The sequence below is a fragment of the Podarcis pityusensis genome, assembly GCF_964106645.2.
Source record: "Podarcis pityusensis genome assembly, chromosome: 8".
Lineage (NCBI taxonomy): Eukaryota > Metazoa > Chordata > Lepidosauria > Squamata > Lacertidae > Podarcis > Podarcis pityusensis.
The window spans coordinates 12,732,327-12,750,808 of NC_138033.1; the positions used below are offsets into that span (position 1 = coordinate 12,732,327).

General features: G+C 40.6%; 1 protein-coding gene and 1 long non-coding RNA gene across 6 annotated transcripts; one reads left to right on the forward strand and one right to left on the reverse strand.

The window, feature by feature from the left end:
• The first annotated feature begins 684 nt into the window (after positions 1-684).
• LOC308484621 lies at positions 685-9,808 on the forward strand. Its single transcript, XR_013990049.1, has 3 exons — positions 685-771; positions 9,587-9,648; positions 9,765-9,808. It is a non-coding gene; the product is annotated as an uncharacterized lncRNA (long non-coding RNA).
• LOC308484401 (uncharacterized protein) lies at positions 8,995-16,875 on the reverse strand. 5 transcript variants are annotated; one of them, XM_081019328.1, is made up of 6 exons: positions 16,411-16,875; positions 13,753-13,854; positions 12,985-13,092; positions 11,881-12,024; positions 9,844-9,975; positions 8,995-9,404 (listed from the first exon to the last, which is right to left on the reverse strand). In XM_081019328.1, exons 1-6 carry the CDS (start codon positions 16,460-16,462, stop codon positions 9,241-9,243), a joined length of 702 nt encoding a protein of 233 aa, XP_080875454.1. In that variant the 5' UTR covers positions 16,463-16,875; the 3' UTR covers positions 8,995-9,240. The 5 variants fall into 5 exon arrangements, 3 of the variants coding, with proteins under 3 accessions (XP_080875454.1, XP_080875456.1, XP_080875455.1); XM_081019330.1 differs by having other exon boundaries at positions 11,947-12,024; positions 16,411-16,874; XM_081019329.1 differs by lacking the exon at positions 16,411-16,875 and adding an exon at positions 15,179-15,515.
• Between the last annotated feature and the right edge of the window lie 1,607 nt (positions 16,876-18,482).

An 18,482-nucleotide genomic window follows, 5' to 3' on the forward strand; every position in this document is an offset into this window, starting at 1 on the left:
GCCATATTTATTTTTTTCACTGATATTGCCTATGTACGATAGTCACCATGGTGTTTTTTGTTCCAGTAATCCTTTATACTTTCTCCAAACTTTAAATATCACTTTCCTTATTATATTATTTCAGAAGCCTTGATGAATTCTTTGTCAGGAAAAAGCAGCAACGCAAGAGCGAGCTGCAGGTGTCTGCAAAGCAAAACAGGATGTTGATGTTTGGGACTGTACCATGGGAACAAAGGGGCAGTCTATTCACTGTACTGAGCACCGGATGTTAGCTCAGAGTGTCATCTGACCTGTACTGGAAGTACAGGGGTGGAGTTTTATCTCTCTACTGTTGGAGACTGGAGAGTGCAGACGTGTTTCTCTGTACTGCTGCAATGACAGAAATAAAGACATGTAAATAGATTTCTGTCTGTCTCTTTCCCCTCCCTGAGGGAAGCAGGGAGGAGGGAGGAATGGTGTGTCCCTCTCACGCTGAGTGGGATTGCCGAATGTGACCTTGCCTGTATCCTGCCGGGAGACGCAGACAGGGAGGTCAACAAGGATCTCAAGCCGAGTGCCTGGAGAGTGGCCAGCTACCTCTGACTAAGGCCTGAGAATCCGACATCTGGTAGCATTGCCAGTGGTTTTGATCCATCGAAATCTGCATGAGAGGTTGATGGATCGTTCTTCATCCTCTGCACCACGGGAGGAAGATAAGTCTGTGTGCAGCTAGAAGCTAAACAGACGGCTGGGCATCGAGACGGAGTGAAAGCCAAGCAACGGAGCCCCAAGGTATGGAGAATTTATGGCTGTGTGAAGTGAACGCGTAAAGAAAAATATCTTCGGTTCGCTGTGTGTCTGCGTTAGGCTGAAAGCCAGCACAGGAAAACAGCCGAATACCTTGCATTCCTAGATAACGCTGGAATGTGCTGTTGCTAAGCAACGGGAAGTCAGTAGAGTGGAAACTTACTGGCTAAAGGGGCTGGAACACGGAGAGTAGAATCATAGAATCATAGAGTTGGAAGAGACCACAAGGGCCATCGAGTCCAACCCCCTGCCAAGCAGGAAACTATTTTATTTTGACTATCTCCCTGTTCTGTGCAAGGACATTTTATGCAGCTTGCGGTTTATCTGCCAAGTGAGAAAAAGGCAGTAAACAACCAAGAGTGACTGTTGGATTTTACAGGCTCGAGAGTGAAAGCTGCGGCTTGGAGTCAAAATGGATGCCAAGAAGGGGGCAGGCTTACCTTACCCACCTCCCCTGACTAATGACAATTACTCATCTTGGTCTATAAAGATGAAAGCTCTGCTACAGAATCAGAGGATTTTTGGGGTGATTGAGAACCCCATTCCTGCAGCACCAACGCCAGGTTGGAATTCACAGAATCTGAAAGCCAGGACGGCTATAATTCTCTGTGTCTCAGATCAGCAACTCGTGCATATCCGGGATTTAGTGAACGCACGAGAGATTTGGGAGACGCTGCGTAGAACACATCAGAGAGATGCTGGTTCTTCAGTGTTGCTGCATTTTGAAAAGCTGACCAATCTGAGGCTTGCGCCTGATGGAGATGTACAAGCGCATTTGACTGAGATGAAGTTCCTGCGTCAGCAGATGGCGGAGCGCAATTTCCGTCTACAAGAAGAGGTCTTTTGCTTCATGATTATCAACAGCCTTAATCGGACTTACAAAACAGTTGCCAGTCAGCTTGGTTCCCTACCGGCCCAGGATCTCACTTCGGAGAGGGTGTGTGCCGTTGTTCCGAATGAACACGATCGCCTTGCTGCACTGGATGTGAAGGACAGGGGGAGAGAGGCACGGAGTTCTGACTCCCCCACTGATGTTGCTACTGAGGAGCATGCTGTAGCCTTGAGCGCTGTCTGATGTTACAATTGTGGACAGACTGGGCATCTTCAGCGGAACTGTAAGAAGCCACGTCAACAGAAAGGAGCCAAGGGGAGCTCTGCGAAGCCTGAGGCGTCAGGCAAAAGTCGCACCAAGTCCCAGGTGAAACCTGCAAAGGCTTTGATGTCGAAAGGAACCACGCCAGAGGTGGAGAACACATTCATCATTGACACGGGTTGTTCGAATCACATGACGTCACACAGAGGTCTGTTTTCGACATTTAAGAAGCAAAGCTTCACTGTGAAGCAGGCCAACGGTCAGGAGCTGGAAGCGACCGGGATTGGAACTGTGTATCTTGAGAGTCTGAACTTGACTATACACAATGTGTACTTGGTTCCTGAGTTGAAGTTCAATCTGCTGAGTGTTTCGCAGATTGCAAAGAAAGGACTGAAACTGTCCTATGATGATAAGAGCTGCAAGATCTTCAAAGATGGAGAGCTGTATCTTTCTGCCAGAGAGAAAGATGGACTGTATTTGTTGACTTTTGATCAAAGTGATTACATGAAATGTAATGCATTTGATTCTAATGAAATTTCTCTCGCAGGTATGACCAAGGACGCCCGGAAGGTGACCGGGGTCGACAGAGCATTTCAGCAGGTGTATGCTGATGTGATTGGTCCTCTAGCACCATCTAGAGGCAATGCAAGATATTATCTTGTGTGTGTGGATTGTTTCTCTCATTATGTGTGGGTATATACATTTGAGAAACCAAAAGAAGCCTTAGAAAGGTTTAAGGAGTTTTGTGACAAGGTTAAAAATGTGCCTGATGCTAACATAGATTGTCTTTTCACAGATGAGAAGCCAATTTTTCTTTTACAAGATTTTCAGGAGTTCCTGCAGAAGAAAGGGATTAACCACAAGGTTGCTGTTTCAGCGGAAGCGTGGAACAGGGGTGTCTGTGTACGGGTGAACAAAGAATTGCGGAGTCGTTAATGTCTTATGTTCACACGTGGTTGAGAAAGGTCTCAAAAGAGTTGGGAAGTTCTCCTTTTGAGAAGCTGTTCCATAGAAAACCTTCTGTTGCCTATTTTAAGGTTTTTGGGTCTCATGTGAGAACAGAAGCTCCAGGTGGAGTAAAGAATGCCAGAGGCATTTTTGTGGGATATGAAAAGGGTCTCTACAGAGTAATTTTGTCTGAATCTGGTCAGGTGATTCTCACAAAATTTCTAGAGAGTGCTCCTGAACAGGAGAGAGTAATTGTTCACACATTTCCCACTGAGGGCAATTCAGATGATGATGATAATGATTTTACTGATTACAGTGGTGATGATGACAGTGATAGCTCACAGAGCTCAGTTGACACAGTCATTGAGAGGAAGTCTTACACAATGGATAGGCCTTCACAGATGAAGGAAGAACCACTGTTTACTATTGGATCTGGTTCTCCTAAGAGTCCAGAAGCTGAACCAGTGAGCAGAGAGGATCAGCACCTCATACGCAGGTCTGAGAGAATTACAAAGGGTGTACCACCCAAGAGGTATTCAAAAGAGTTTGCTAACTTAGCTGTTGCATGTGTTGCTATTGTTAACAACTCAAGACAGGTTGAAGCTGTGTCTAAGTCAGAGACAAAGACACAACAGAGAGTTACAAGCCAAGGTAATGCAGATGCCACTCATTCCTTGGAAGCCAGACAACCAGAGAGGTACACTGGGGAAACCAGTGGCGGGGAGTTCCAAGGGTGGAACTGAAACAACAGGGGATTGTTATATGTATAACAACTGTTTGTATTCTTCTCTGGATCACACTTTGCTCGCAACGCACATTGATACTTTTGGGGCAGGATGTCAGGAAAAAACAGCAATGCAAGAGCGAGCTGCAGGTGTCTGCAAAGCAAAACAGGATGTTGATGTTTGGGACTGTACCATGGGAACAAAGGGGCAATCTATTCACTGTACTGAGCACCGGATGTTAGCTCAGAGTGTCATCTGACCTGTACTGGAAGTACAGGGGTGGAGTTTTATCTCTCTACTGTTGGAGACTGGAGAGTGCAGACGTGTTTCTCTGTACTGCTGCAATGACAGAAATAAAGACATGTAAATAGATTTCTGTCTGTCTCTTTCCCCTCCCTGAGGGAAGCAGGGAGGAGGGAGGAATGGTGTGTCCCTCTCACGCTGAGTGGGATCGCCGAATGTGACCTTGCCTGTATCCTGCCGGGAGACGCAGACAGGGAGGTCAACAAGGATCTCAAGCCGAGTGCCTGGAGAGTGGCCAGTTACCTCTGACTGAGGCCTGAGAATCCGACATTCTTGCCTTTTCATACCATAAGTAACTATGCCAACTCAATCTATTATCATACCCATCCAGATTTAATAAATCTGTATTTTTAAAAAATTTGATTCATTCTCGAATTCAACAAATACATAAGGCTTCATAATAGCGTTTCAGATCTGGCAGTGAAAAGCCTCCTCTTTCTTTAATAGCTGTTAATAATTTGTATTTTATTCTTGGCTTCTTCCCCTGCCAAATAAATTTTGTAACATCTTTTCGCCAGTCTTCAAAGCAAGGGTCAGCAAACCTGTTCAGCAGGGGGCCATTTGTCAACCTGGGAGGAATCCTGCTTGATCTTGGTGGATTATTTCCAACAATAGACCTTTCATTCTCTTTGCTAAAATTTTAGCAAATATTTTACAATCACAGTTTAGTAATAAAATTGGTCTATAATTTTCAACTTCTAATCTATCTGCCTCTTGCTTTGGGATTAAAGTAATGTATGCCTCTTCCCATGTCTATGGTGTCTTTCCTGTTGCTAATATTCCACTCAGTACATTTTGTAATGGTTGCACTAGCCAGTTTTGTAATTTTTTAAATAATATTTTGCTGTTAGACCATCCGGGCCTTGGGCTTTACTTGTTTAATAGCTTCTAGAATTTCCGGATTACTAATTAGAGTGTTTAATACGTTTAATTTTTCATTTAGAATTTTTGGCAGCTTATTTTGTTGTAAATATATTTCAATATCTATTTTATTTTCTGGGCCTTTGGGGTATAAATCTGTAAAATATTTAACAAATGGATTCCTGAACTCTTTCAGATTATCTTTTATCATTTGCTTTTATCTCATGAATCAAATTATTTCCTTTTATTTAATTGCCATGCTAAAAGTTTCCATGGCTTATTTCCATACTCAAAATTCTTTCGCTTTAATATTTTAATTTTCCACATTACTTCTTGATTATCATTGAGTATTCTGATTGCAATATTTTAATTGTCTGTTTAATAGTCTCCTTTTGTGATTTTTTACTCTTTTTCTTGTTTAATTATTTCGTCCAGAATTGCTTTTTTCTTCTGATCTCTAAGTTTCTTTTGATATGCATTTTGGCTAATAAAGAAGCTTCTAATTACTGCTTTACTGGCATACCATATTATATTGCCTTCTGTCCCTTTATGGCTATTTAATTCAAAATAGTCTTTTAAGATTTTTTCTGCCATCTTAGTTATTTCCTGATTGTTTAATAAGTCTTTGTTTAACCTCCAGCTTCTCAAGGTATTACCTTCTCCTTTTATCTGTATAAGAACTGGGTTGTGGTCAGAAAGGCTCCTTGGTAGTATATCTGCTGACTTTACCATTAAGGTAATTTCCTTAGATATCCACACAGCACCGATCAGGTTGCTTGATTGGTGTACTTCTGATAGGAAAGTGAATTCCCTAATGAGTGCTTAAATCTCCAAGCATCAATTAAATTCATATTTTCATTCATTGCAAAGAAGGTTAGTGGTAATTTCCCTTCTTTTGATTCTGAGTTCCTTATTGTTCTATCCATTTCCAGTGAGAATACGCCATTCATGTCTCCTAGCATAATAATCTTTTGATCCATATATTCCATTAATTTATTTTCCAGGTCTTTAAAGAATTCAACCTTCTTTTCATTAGGAGCGTGAATTCCTATAATGATAGCTTCTTGCCCCTGTATTGTAATTTGTGTCACTATTACTCTTCCCAATTCATCTTTAAATAGCAATTGTGGTTGAAATTTGGACCTAATATACAAAACTACTCCTTGTTTCTTAGTGCTATCTGAAGACACAAATTCCAAACTCATTCTTTTATTTATCAATAATCTTCTATGTCTGGGTCATAGACATAGAAGATTATTGAATTAAACAATCTAATTCTAATTGATGTAAAAGATTGAGGAGGCTTTCCCCTACCTGATCTGAAATTATACTACAAGGCAGTCTGCTTCACCTGGCTAAAGGAGTGGTGTACACTGTAAGACCTGGATCTTTTAGAGTTGGGTGGCATTGACAGTCAATGAGGATGGCATGCATACTTGGCTTTTGGGAAAATTAAAGTCCATAGAAACCTTTAGAACCATATTATTAGGAAATCATTAATTATGGTTTGGGAGAAATATAAAAATTTGCTTGAACCCAAAGTACCCTGGTGGATCTCCCCAATAGAGGCTTGTGCGGTTAAGAGGGGAAAAACTCAGGGAACCAGGCCAATATATAAAGCACTCCTAAAGGAAGAAAATAACCAACTGAAATGAAAAAGTTTCAAGGAAATAAGAGAGTGCGTATCTGACTGGCTTCAATGCCGCCAAATATTTGAGACATTTAAAGCTGAGAAACAGAAGGCTTTCTCCACTGAGACCTCCAGATTTGAATCTGATGTGGTGAACTCAAAGATTAAAACACTTTCTAAAATGTACCGACTCATCCTTGACTGGGAAGTCAAGGAGGAGGAGGTCACAGTGGCTATGGTTAAGTGGTCACAAGGTTTTGGGAACACAATAACTATGTAGCCGTGAGAAAACCTGTGGAAAACAAACTGGAAATTCACAGCTTGTTACTCTCTGAGAGAGAACTGTCTTAAAATGCAAATTCGGTGGTATCTAAATCCATGTAAACTGTCTAAGATGTATAAAAGTGTCCCAAGTAATTGTTGGAGGTGCAAAGAAAACCAGCTACTCTATTCCACATGTGGTGGCAGTGTAAAGAAATTAAGGTGTTCTGGGAGGATACCCACATAGAATTGGAAAAAAAAATGTTTAAAATATCCTTTAATTAAAAAACCAGAAGCTTACCGTTTGGAAATCATAGATTTGGATATTCCCAAGAAGGTAAGAGAGATCTTTTTATACACCATGGTTGCAGCAAGAGTTTTCATTGTGGTACATTGGAAGAATGACAAAGTTCCGTCGAGATTAGAATGGATTCAAAAAATGGCTGAATATGCGGAACTAGATAGCTTGTCAGAAAAAACAAAAAACAAACCAAAACAGGTATTTGTTTCAAAATGGGAAGTGTTTAAAAACTATTTGAAAAATAACCATTGTAGTTTAAGGTCAGTTGCAGCGTTCGAATAATTCCAGCAGTAGTTTCCAGTATAATGTAAAAGAAAATATAGATTAAAGGCTATTAAACTTTAATAAAACTTGATATGCTATGGCAGTGAACAAATAGATTAATGAGAAATTGATGTAAAGAGTAGACGGGAAGTCTGGTTGATAGAAAAAGACCATTATTATTTCAAGATTTTGAGACTACTAGTTGATGTATCGAGTCTTTTCTTTTCTTTTGTGGTGATGGATATTTCTTTTCTTTTTCTGTTTGATGGGTAAAAATGAATAAAAACAATAATAATGTAATAATAATCCTCTATGTCTTTTAGCAATATGTGTTTCTTGTAAACAAATTAAATCTAAATATGTGCAATTTTATTCTTTTAACTTTACTATTCAATCGATTTACATTCCAACTTAATATTATCATACTGAGAGCTGGACCATAAAGAAGGCTGATCGCTGAAGAATTGATGCTTTTGAATTATGGTGCTGGAGAATACTCTTGAGAGTCCCATGGACTGCAAGAAGATCAAACCTATCCATTCTTAAGGAAATCAGCCCTGAGTGCTCACTGGAAGGACAGATCGTAAAGCAGAGACTCCAATACTTTGGCCACCTCATGAGAAGAAAAGACTCCCTGGAAAAGACCCTGATGTTGGGAAAGATGGAGGGCACAAGGAGAAGGGGACGACAAAGGACAAGATGGTTGGACAGTGTTCTCGAAGCTACCAGCATGAGTTTGACCAAACTGCGGGAGGCAGTGGAAGACAGGAGTGCCTGGCGTGCTCTGGTCCATGGGGTCACGAAGAGTCGGACATGACTAAACGACTAAACAACAACACCAGGCATATTGATTGTGTTTTGAAGTCTTGCCTTGTCTTTTTTACCTTTCTTTTTCTTCCTATTTTTATCTTCCTCCTCCTCCTGTCTACACTGCCATCAGATTGCTCTGGGTCCTGTCCTCCTACTGCACCCTCCAAAGTGGGGTCTGTTCCTCCCAAGTCTTTATAATATTTCCTCCAAAAAATTTCAGCCTCCTTTGCATCCCTGATTCTATGTTTTTTTCTCTTTTTAAGTAAAAGAGATACCTTCTTGGTACTCCCAGCGGTACCTACTGTCAATTCTTCTGAGAGTATCTGCAAGATCCTAGTTTTCTGGGCTTCTTGTAAAATTCAGGGATTTCTGCACTTAAAATACAGCAGTTTTGTGTGTTTCCTATAATGACTTTTGTACTTGAGCAGGAGAAAATGCTCAAGCAGTGGATAGCTATTGTAGGAGAGCACTGTTGTGCTCATGCCTTGTTTTCTCAGCTTCTCATGAGTAAATTGTTAGGCACTCTGACACCAGAATGCTGAACTAGAGGGGTCTTGGGTGTGATCCAGCAGGGATCCTCTTATGCTCCCGACTCCCTCTCTCTCTCCTGAGTTCTGCCAAACACTAGTAATCTGCCCTAGTTGCCTAGTGCTGTGTGACAAATCTCCCAAAAAGCATCTACAAATGCCTACTGTTGGCTGCATTTTAGAGCTTTCATTAATGTTTCCCTCTTGATAAATTGGAAGGGAAGTTGTTGTGTGTGTGGTGTGTTTGTGTGTGTGTGTGTGTGTGTGTGTGTGTGTGTGTGTGTGTGTGTGTTTGAACTTCTTGTGGTATCTTTAAAATATTGTAAGCCACTCAGAAATTTCTATGAATATGGATTGGTATTTACCAGTACCTTTCTTACCTATTTGCTCCTTCTAAAAGCAATTCCCTTTGCCACCAATTTTGCCAAATACTCTTAATTTGATGAATAAAGGCACAGCACACAGTTTTCATTTGCAACACCAATTTATTTTAAGGGGAATATAATACCTATAACATATTATCATGAAAAAGAGTCCCAAAGCTAGACATTACTACTTCAGATTCTCTATCGCCTAAACCCATTTACCCACCACTATAAGCCAAATAGAGGACTCAGGAGTCCTTTGAATGGCAGTCGCTCAATATTCCCACCACCAGGAAAGCAACCTCCACTTCCACAGCTGCAAGAAACAGTGGGATCGAAAAGAAAGAAGATGTAGTTCCCCTCTAACTACCCCTCAATGCTGAGCTGCTCTTCGGAACGCACACTTTCACAGCATCTTGCTTCAGTTATAGTGCCTGAAATGGCATCAATATGCATTGACATTTTGGCCATTTCACAAAAAGATGGAGTTGCACAGGCTCTGACAACCTCATTGGGAACTTCACTGTCATCTAGTAAAGAAAAAGAGAAACAGTCACATGAGTGTCTGGATAATAAAGGATGTGTGTGTAGAAGAGAGAGAACAGAAGCATTTTAATTTTTCTGAACTGCATTGCATAGGTATAGAAAGCATCACAGAATTACATCATGAGGTGAATATGAAACAGATGATGATTTTTTTCTTATGCAACAGGGGCCCAATCTGTATCAATATTGTTTTGCAGATCAGGATTCCATGGCTGCTTCTTTTAAAAGGTTAGTAAAAACACTCCTTTAAAAGATCGTTTTACATGCAATTTTAGCTCCGTTATGTTTACAGGAAGAAGAAAACTTGTCTCCACCAATACAAACATAGTCCATTTTTTTGTCAGGAGGTCAAAAACAGAGAGAAACAGCTAGCCCCCCACCCTGTCTCTTCTCTCCCACTCATTGGATGGCAATGCTACTTACCACGAACAAGAACAAACTCAAGGCACCGAGTCTCATCTCCATAACACCTGATGGGCTTTGGACGTTCAGAAACTACTGGGCCAGAAGGACCAAGGATTGGACATGTCAGACCATTTAACTGACGATGTAGATCTGCAAAAAGCACCACTAAAGTCAACATATGGTTCCAGCTGAGAATGATTTCTAAGCCTCAGTGCTCTAGTCCTGTAAAAGTGTTGCAGCATCTTTACTGCATTCTGTTTCCAGAATTAGTGATGTGATGATGTAGATCTAGCCATCATCCCTAATAAGAGAGAGAGGTGCTGGCAGGTGGGTTATCAAAAGGGAGCACTTTTAGTTGCTGTTATGCAAAGAAATGCCAGAGAGACTCCACCCACTCTGTTACTAAATTTTTATTGTGTTTCATAGATGGACCTGAGATGAATAGGCAAGTAGGAATATTTTTAAGGGGGCCAGCTATGGACTTCATTCTTGGCTTGTCACTTAGACTAATTTGCAACTGCTATTTTTGTGTGTGCATTGCTTATTATGTACCATGTTCCATCATGGATTATGTATTCTTACTGTGAAAGAATAATTTATGCATATAATATTGTTAACATATGTTATTTACTTCGTTGCTAGGTTGCATACTGTTTGTGATTAAGGCTAATATAAAGTTCTGAATCAATAAATGACAGACTGAAGCAAGCCTAGGTGTTTCTTTCTATATGAAATAATATCTTAATACTAAAACAGAGGTGGGTGGGTGGGTGTATACTGTATATATGAGAAAATGAGAAACTAAACTTAACTAAAATTCACCTTTGAACAAAACAACACTATAGTGTAATAAAGCAATAAAATGTCAAAAAACAAAAACATATCAGCACATCTTGAAGTATATTTCATTTCAAGGACCCCTCCCGTTTTCAGTGATCCTCTTGCCAAGGCATCTCCCAACTCACAAAATAATATGCACCACATTCAAATTCTGCTGCTCATCTTCACAAATATTAAGTATCTGCTTCCCATTCCATATTACTCATCCCATTCTACTCCACAATTGCAAACAACACATCATCCACCCACTCACTCCACAATCTCTCACTCAATCACCAAACAATGATTGCCAGTCACTCCTTCCACTCAACAGAATGTACTGCAGAAACCAAGGAGATACAGTGGTGCCCCGCAAGACGAATGCCTCACAAGACGAAAAACTCGCTAGACGAAAGGGTTTTTTTGTTTTTTGAGCTGCTTCGCAAGACAATTTTCCCCATGGGCTTGCTTCGCAAGACGAAACGTCTTGCGAGTTCTTGCGAGTTTTTTCCCTTTTTCTTAAAGCCGCTAAGCCGTTAATAGCCGCTAAGCCGCTAAGCCGCTAATAGCTGTGCTTCGCAAGACGAAAAAACCGCAAGACGAAGAGACTCGCGGAACGGATTAATTTCGTCTTGCGAGGCACCACTGTAAAGAAACAGTTCACTCACTGAGGCATCTAAAATAACAATACAAATAGCCACAGATGTTCCTGGCAGCAATCTGGCTCCCTCCCATGTTGCTGTTTCCCACTCCAGACTCTCACCTGAGGATAGGTGGAGCTATGCAGATCTGGTCCCTGGTACTTCTTCCTCCCACCAAGGAATACCTTCAAACAATTCAACCCGTGTAAGATGCAAATAAAGAGAGGGCACTCTCTTCAAAGTCCCAACTCTCATTCACTCTGCAGTGTGCCTTTTGTAGTTCTCTAGCTGGAAGGCCTCCAGCAGCAACAGCTGCTTTTACTCACTACTTCTGCAGTTCTGCTCAAGCAAGATGACTTCTAAGTCCCACAAGGCTTTCCGGGAGCAAAGACATGCGGTCTCATATCTCTCCCCCCATCCCTCTATTTACGTATTTGAGACACAGATGATGATGCTGATTCTAAGCACTTCCCATAAAAACTAGGGAAACGAATCTTGGACTGGAACAGTATTGTTTGTCTAAGGGCAACAAGGAAGAAAACGGAAACCTCCATGCTATTTATGCTCTGAGATATATGCAGATATATGCACTTACGTGTAATGCTTTTCTTGTTGCAAAAAAGCGTTTGACAGCACTTTGTGAAACTCCTCATGTATTGACCTTGTTCTGTAGTGAAGCTGTAATTTGAGGGGCATTTTTTCACACATCCCATTACTCTTGTGGTGTTTTCAGAGCCATCTGTGAGAGAATATAGGAAGCAAAGGCTAGATCAGCAATAAATCCGTTCCTCTGTGTACTCAAATTTATATAATGCTTCTAGGTGATTTAAGAGAAGAGCCTGGCAAGCACTAAATTTAGCAAGCTTATCTTTAAAGTAGTTTCTTCAAGAATCACTTTATAAATATGGCATAAATTCTTCTGCAAAACCATGTGACTATACCAGAATAGTTACTTTTTAAAAAATGTGCTTTGATGGGACAAGATTCCAATGTCCATGGACTTGTTCTTCTGCATACACAAAATGGAACCCATATCCAGCTAGCCTATCCAGTGGCCTAACTCAAGAAGCTGCTTTTTACTATGTACTACATTTCTGAGAGACAGGAGAATAAGACTGTTTTCCCACTCTCTTGATCTCACTTCTTTCTGGCTATGTCACAATAAGAACCATTTTTGTATGCAGCCTTCTATGGGGAAATGGAGTTATGATTCTGTTTATTTTTCCAATAGGAAAAAGATTTCTGTGGCTTCAGTTGCTGTTGGCAGCAGCTCCTTGGAGACAGGTTCTGAAAGGAGAGAGTTGGGAGATGGTTTTGAGTTTGGTAGTCCTGCGTGATTTTAATATGCATGCTGTGCCATCTCAGTGGCTGCTCCTGGACTCCTGAAGTCCCTCCCTAGAGAAGAGAGATTTAGCCCATCCTTGCTGTGCTTTTGCCAGCAGCTGAAGACATTCTTGTCTGGATTTGGGGGAATGACTGTTTTAATGAAAGGGCTGAGACCATGCTGTTTTTACTGTAATTATTGGTACATTTCAAACAGTTTTTTATACAGTTTTTATTCTACTATTTTATTCTGGGAAAAAGTTGAGTTCCTTGACATTGTGTGAGATCATATTCTGTGGTCACCCCTAAATACCCCAGAGATCAAATGAAAACCCACACACTCAGGTTTAATCAGACAGAAAGGCTTCATACTCACTGAAATAGGTTGCATTCACCTGTTCAAAGCAACTGCCTCCTGTGATATTACATCCTTGAAGTGCACCACCCATTTTTTTCACTCTAGCACAAAGTAATATTCCCACTTCTGAGAGTAAAGAAAAAGAAATGTTCAATGCCACATACATGAGTTCTTCCACCTTGGAGAAATGGAATCTTTATTTTCAGTTGGATAAAATCTTATTGGTCTCAGGATCTATGTATAGTGGTGCATTGGAAGCTTTATGCACACCGACACACAGCTTCCCTCTATCTCTGCAAAATGTGCCTGTTGTCAGTTCTATCTATATGGTAAGTGCATGACACATAAAATGGAGCCATCGGTCAGACAACTTTTTCTCCCATTGCAATGTAGGCTCAATAGCCGCACCCTTACGAAAAGTTTCATCATAGGCTTGCCACGTCCCCGCGCCTGGTCAACTCTATAAATCAAAACTAATATTTCCAAAGAACAGGGCTGACTGGCTACTGGTGGATGCTAATGGATGAAGGGAGGACATCTCAGTCATCTCTGCAGACCACGTGATAGGTCACATTCACCCCCCAACCTCCATACCTGATTAAAGTCTGCCCACCAAGGCAGCCAACAAGATTCCAGATCGCCCTATATAAGAGGGGATCCTGAGGAAGCCTCAGCCACCACTGGAGGGGACAAAGGCAATTGGGCCAAACTCCAACCCTGACAACCCCATTGGCAATTGGCGGTGCCCCCCTGCCCAATCGCTTAGCAGGGAAGAAAATGCCTCACCTGTAGCAGTATCAGCAGCCATGACCGACTCCTGTGTGACTTCCACAGCTGGCCCTTCCTCAGAAGCAAAACCGGTACCTGCCTCCAAGGCATCCAGGCATGCTAAAATTAAATCAACAACACCCTGGTTAGGCTTTTCTATTCCTGCTGCTGAAAGCTGTGGGGCACTTCCCACTGCTGTTGCCAATGTGGAAGCTGCAGCTGTGACAGATGTTGATTTCTGCCTTTCCAAGGCCTCAAGGCACATCAATATAGCCCTCCAGTCTGGCTCTTCCTCCTCCTCAGAGGGGGTTGTCAGGGTTGGCTGTGCCTGCATCTTCTGGGGTGCAGGAGCTTTTGGTTGGCCTTATGGACTCCTCTACCCCTGCTTTTACCTGGAGCCATGCTCAGAAACTGCACCCTTCTCCTAACAAGAATCCTCAAGTTGGAGAAGAATTCACAAATATAAAAGATTCCCCTCTGCCTCAGTCACTATGAGACAGAAGCACACTTGCAAAATGAACCCTCAAGAGCCAACCACTAAACAATACTTAACATGAGCTTTGTGGTTGCGTGGGGAGTTTTGAGTCTGATCTCTCTCTACTCCTGGGCTTAGGACACAAACCATTATACAACACTACTTACCAATAAATATCAAAACTGTTCTCTAGCCGCAGCAAAAATGGGTGAGGAGGACCTGAAGAAACCCCTTTCAACCATCCCTGTACCACTCCTCAAGCCCAGGCTTCAGGGATGATATTCCAACCGCCAGCCCCTGCTAACTGCCTAAATCCCCCAGTCTGTACTAAAATGATTTTTTGCCAATCTTTAAAAGTCCTGACCCAGCCGCTAGAATCTAAGAGTTGCTGACTTAGCTCATCACATATTGCCAGAAACTTAGAACTCCTAAGATCTATCACAAAAGGATGCCTGTATGTGAAACTATTTTCTCACTATAGGCCCTAACTACTGCAGGCACATTCTGATCACCCTCAAAAAAAGAAAAATAATTTAATTTGTGCTTATGACAATTTGAGCTTAGCTAATTTAGCTAAGTTTGTTATAATGTTATGATGGACCACTCATCTTAGAATGCAATGGAAGGTGATTCCTAAGTACTTGAAACTTTTTACTTCTTTGATTTCTCAATCACCAATGCACCATTTAAAGGAATGAACCAGAGGCAGGGGGTGGTGTCTATATGTGAAAATACACCCAAAGCCAACCTCATGAAACAAAAGAACATTCTGTCAGACCCTCTTCCATGCGTTTCTGGTCTCCTCCTACCCTCCAAAATTTAGAGTCCATTTTCCCATGGTGCCAATATTTTGAGCTTTCTTTATCCCTCATAGAGCTAATATCAGTTTGCATTGCCTATCCTACTGCACTTACCCTCCCAGATTTGAAAATAATAATAAAAAAATCAATATTTCAGCTTCCAACTCACCTAAAGAAAGGATGGCCAAGAGGAGACAAGTACTCAGGAAAATTTTCATAGTGCTGGAGAGATCAAAAGCTGAGAAGCACTCAGAAGAAACAGGTAATCAATGGAGGAAGAAGCTGACTTGGAGGGATTTATAGGCCAAGAAGAAGGTTGACGTGGAAAGAACTGATCCAGTGAGGGGGTGGGAAATGATGAAGGCAAAGATTGCATGCCTTCCCAGACAGCCTGTAATTTTATCATGGTTGTTTGAAACAACAGATGAGCTCCATGAACGTTCACAAATTGCCCTTCCAGTCTATCCCCACCTCAGTTGCACCACAATGCCCATGGGGCCAAGATGCTGTTGATCAGGTACAAAGCTGGTACATCACATTCACATATATTTATCTTTCCAGTGATCTTCTAATGCTGGAACCTGTTTACACTCTGATATGTAGCCAATTCTACATTTAGTTTCCAGAACTTAATTATGAAAGAGCATTCTGTCCTGAATCTTCCAACATTCAATTAAGTTCCATTGTGATCAGAGAGGGAACAAAAACTTTTCTTTATCCATTTTGTCCAGCCATGAAGAATCTTATACACCTCTCGCATCTCTCTTTCTTGTCTCTCCTCTAGACTAAAATGCCCCAAATTTCATAACATTTCCCGGGGGGAAGGGGAAGTTATTCCATTCCCTTCAGCATCTTGATTCCCCTTTTCTGAAACTTTTCCAAATCCACAATACCCTTTGTCAGGTGAGGTGACTGCACACATTAATGCAAGTGTGGTCACAGAATATATTTCTATTCAGGTGTCATGATATTGGCAATTTTAATTTCAATTCCTTTCCTAGTGAGCTCAGGTATCGAATTTGCCTTTTTCACACCTGCTGTATGGAGATGTGAAACTGTGTTCTCACTATAGGCTGCAGGCACATTCTGATCACCCTCAAAAATATAAAACTGTTTAATTTGTGCTAATGATAATTTCTACTTTTATTTAGCTAAGTTTTTTATAATGTTATGATGGACCACACATCTTAGATTCCAATGGAATTTGCCTTTTTCACAACTGCTGTATGCTGAGCAGGCATCTTTATGTATTTCTATCCACTATGACCTCAAGACCTTGTTCCTGGTCAAAGATTGACAATTCAGATTCCATGAGCATATATATGAACAGTTTAACATAACACAATTAAAATTTAAGAGAGAAAGAGGTTTTTTAAATAAATAAATAAATGGGTGACTAACCAACTTTCTTCTTCAAAGCAGCTGGAACCACTTCTTCCTTTTCCTCAAACATCACATTCCTTCTGGGGGTTCCAACATTTTTTTAATCCTCATTTTCAATTATAATCTTTTTTAAAAACCCAGCAATCCTTAAATAGCCCTTATGATTAAAATACAGCAAATTAATATTCATTTCCTGTAGAAAGGGGCCCCAAAAGCACCACTGGTCAACATTTTGATTTCAAAAAGCAACAGAGAGGTGATTAGTGGTGAGTTTGACCCTTTCTCTGCCTTTCGAAGTGAAGAAATAATTAATAATATTAATAATAATAATGAAAACACAGAGAAGTTTCACCTGTTCTTACTTCTGGCTTCCCTCACTCAGCCACATGAGCAGTTGGCTCAAATGAGATAAAATTATGAAAGCACACTTCTTCAGCAGATACATTATGAAACTAATCTTCAGCACATACACTGGGTGATCACCACTTTGAGGCAAGAAAACGGTTTCCACAGTGGCCAACCAGATACCTGTACTTAGCCTGAAAGCAGGACCTGAGAGCAAGACCACTCTCCCCACTCTACTAGCTCCCACAACAGACATTCAGACCCATACTGCCCCCAACAGCATAGGTAGGAGGGAATTGCCAGAAGTTATTCTTAGGGTGCTTTGTTGATTTTGTTGAAATATGTTTTTTATAGTTGGCGGTTACAGGTATTTATCTTCCAAGTCATCTTGTGGTGCTGGAAATTGTTTACAATCCTGGATCCAGCCAAGTTTACATGTTTAATTATGTGGTCTCCATAGTTTAACATCCCATGCTTTGAAAATCACCTTCCTGTATTTGTCCTGAATTTTCCAACATTTTCTTGGGTGGCCACAAGTTTTAGACTTCTCAGAGAGGGAGAAAACGTTTTTTCTATCCATTTCACCCACAACATGAATAATCTTACACACTTTCTAAACTCTGTTTTGAATTCCTCTATGCAAAAATGCCCAAGATTTGATAACCTTTCTTCAAAGAGTAATTATTCCGTTGCCTTCAACATCATGATTTAGTGTCTGAGCAGAATGTTCAGAAATTGTCAAAATGTCTGGATTTTTTTTTTAAAAAAATGGCAGCCCTTATGGTCACAGAATATATTTCTATACTGGTGTGGTGACATCATCAGTTTTATATATAAATCCTTTCCTTATGAGCCTTGCGCCACATCACACATGAAGTTTTACCTCCCCACAAACTTCCAGCTTTCCTCTAATAGACCTCACTTATAATCCTTTTATTTCTTTAATCCAGAGGGGTCAGGTATTAAGTCACTGAAGGCTTTAAATAAGAATAATAACATTAATAATAAAATAAAGATCTACCCCTCTCTTCTCTCCATTTTCACCTATGACCTGATACTTCATCTTTGATTGTCTGATAAAGTTTGCAGTTTGGGGAAGTTTTTTTTTTAATGTTTAATGTTTTAATGTTTTTTTTTAATGTATTATGTTTTTACATATGTTGGAAGCTGCCCAGAGAGGGTGGGGTATAAATAATGGGTGGGGTATTATTATTATTATTATTATTATTATTATTATTATTATTATTAATATTAATATTAATATTATTATTACTAACAACAACAACAGAATAGGATGTTTCTGCTTACACTGGAGAAATGTTGGAGGGTATGTCTGTATGTATGTATGTATGTATTTTAACCTTTGTTTTTATAATGTTTGTTATTATAAAGTTGCATTTATTGTTTTAGGTGTTTGTGTACACACACACACACAAGTTAGTTGCATTTAATAATCTGGGGCTTTCTTTCTCCCCTCATGCTTCCCTAATTGCAATACAGAAATTATAATATTCTGCAATTAAAATACCACAGTTTTGTGTGTTTCCTCTAATAACATATGATCATGAGACAGAGCTGCCAAGACCCTCATTCCTGCTTTAGCTTCTCTATCCCGTGCATCCCATTAAACCTCCACTAAAAGCCAAATAGGAGTCCTGTGAATTGTAGTCACTCTTCCTCTCCCACCACCAGGCAAGCAACCTCTACCTCCACTGCTGCAAGAAACAGTGGGATTCAAACGGAAG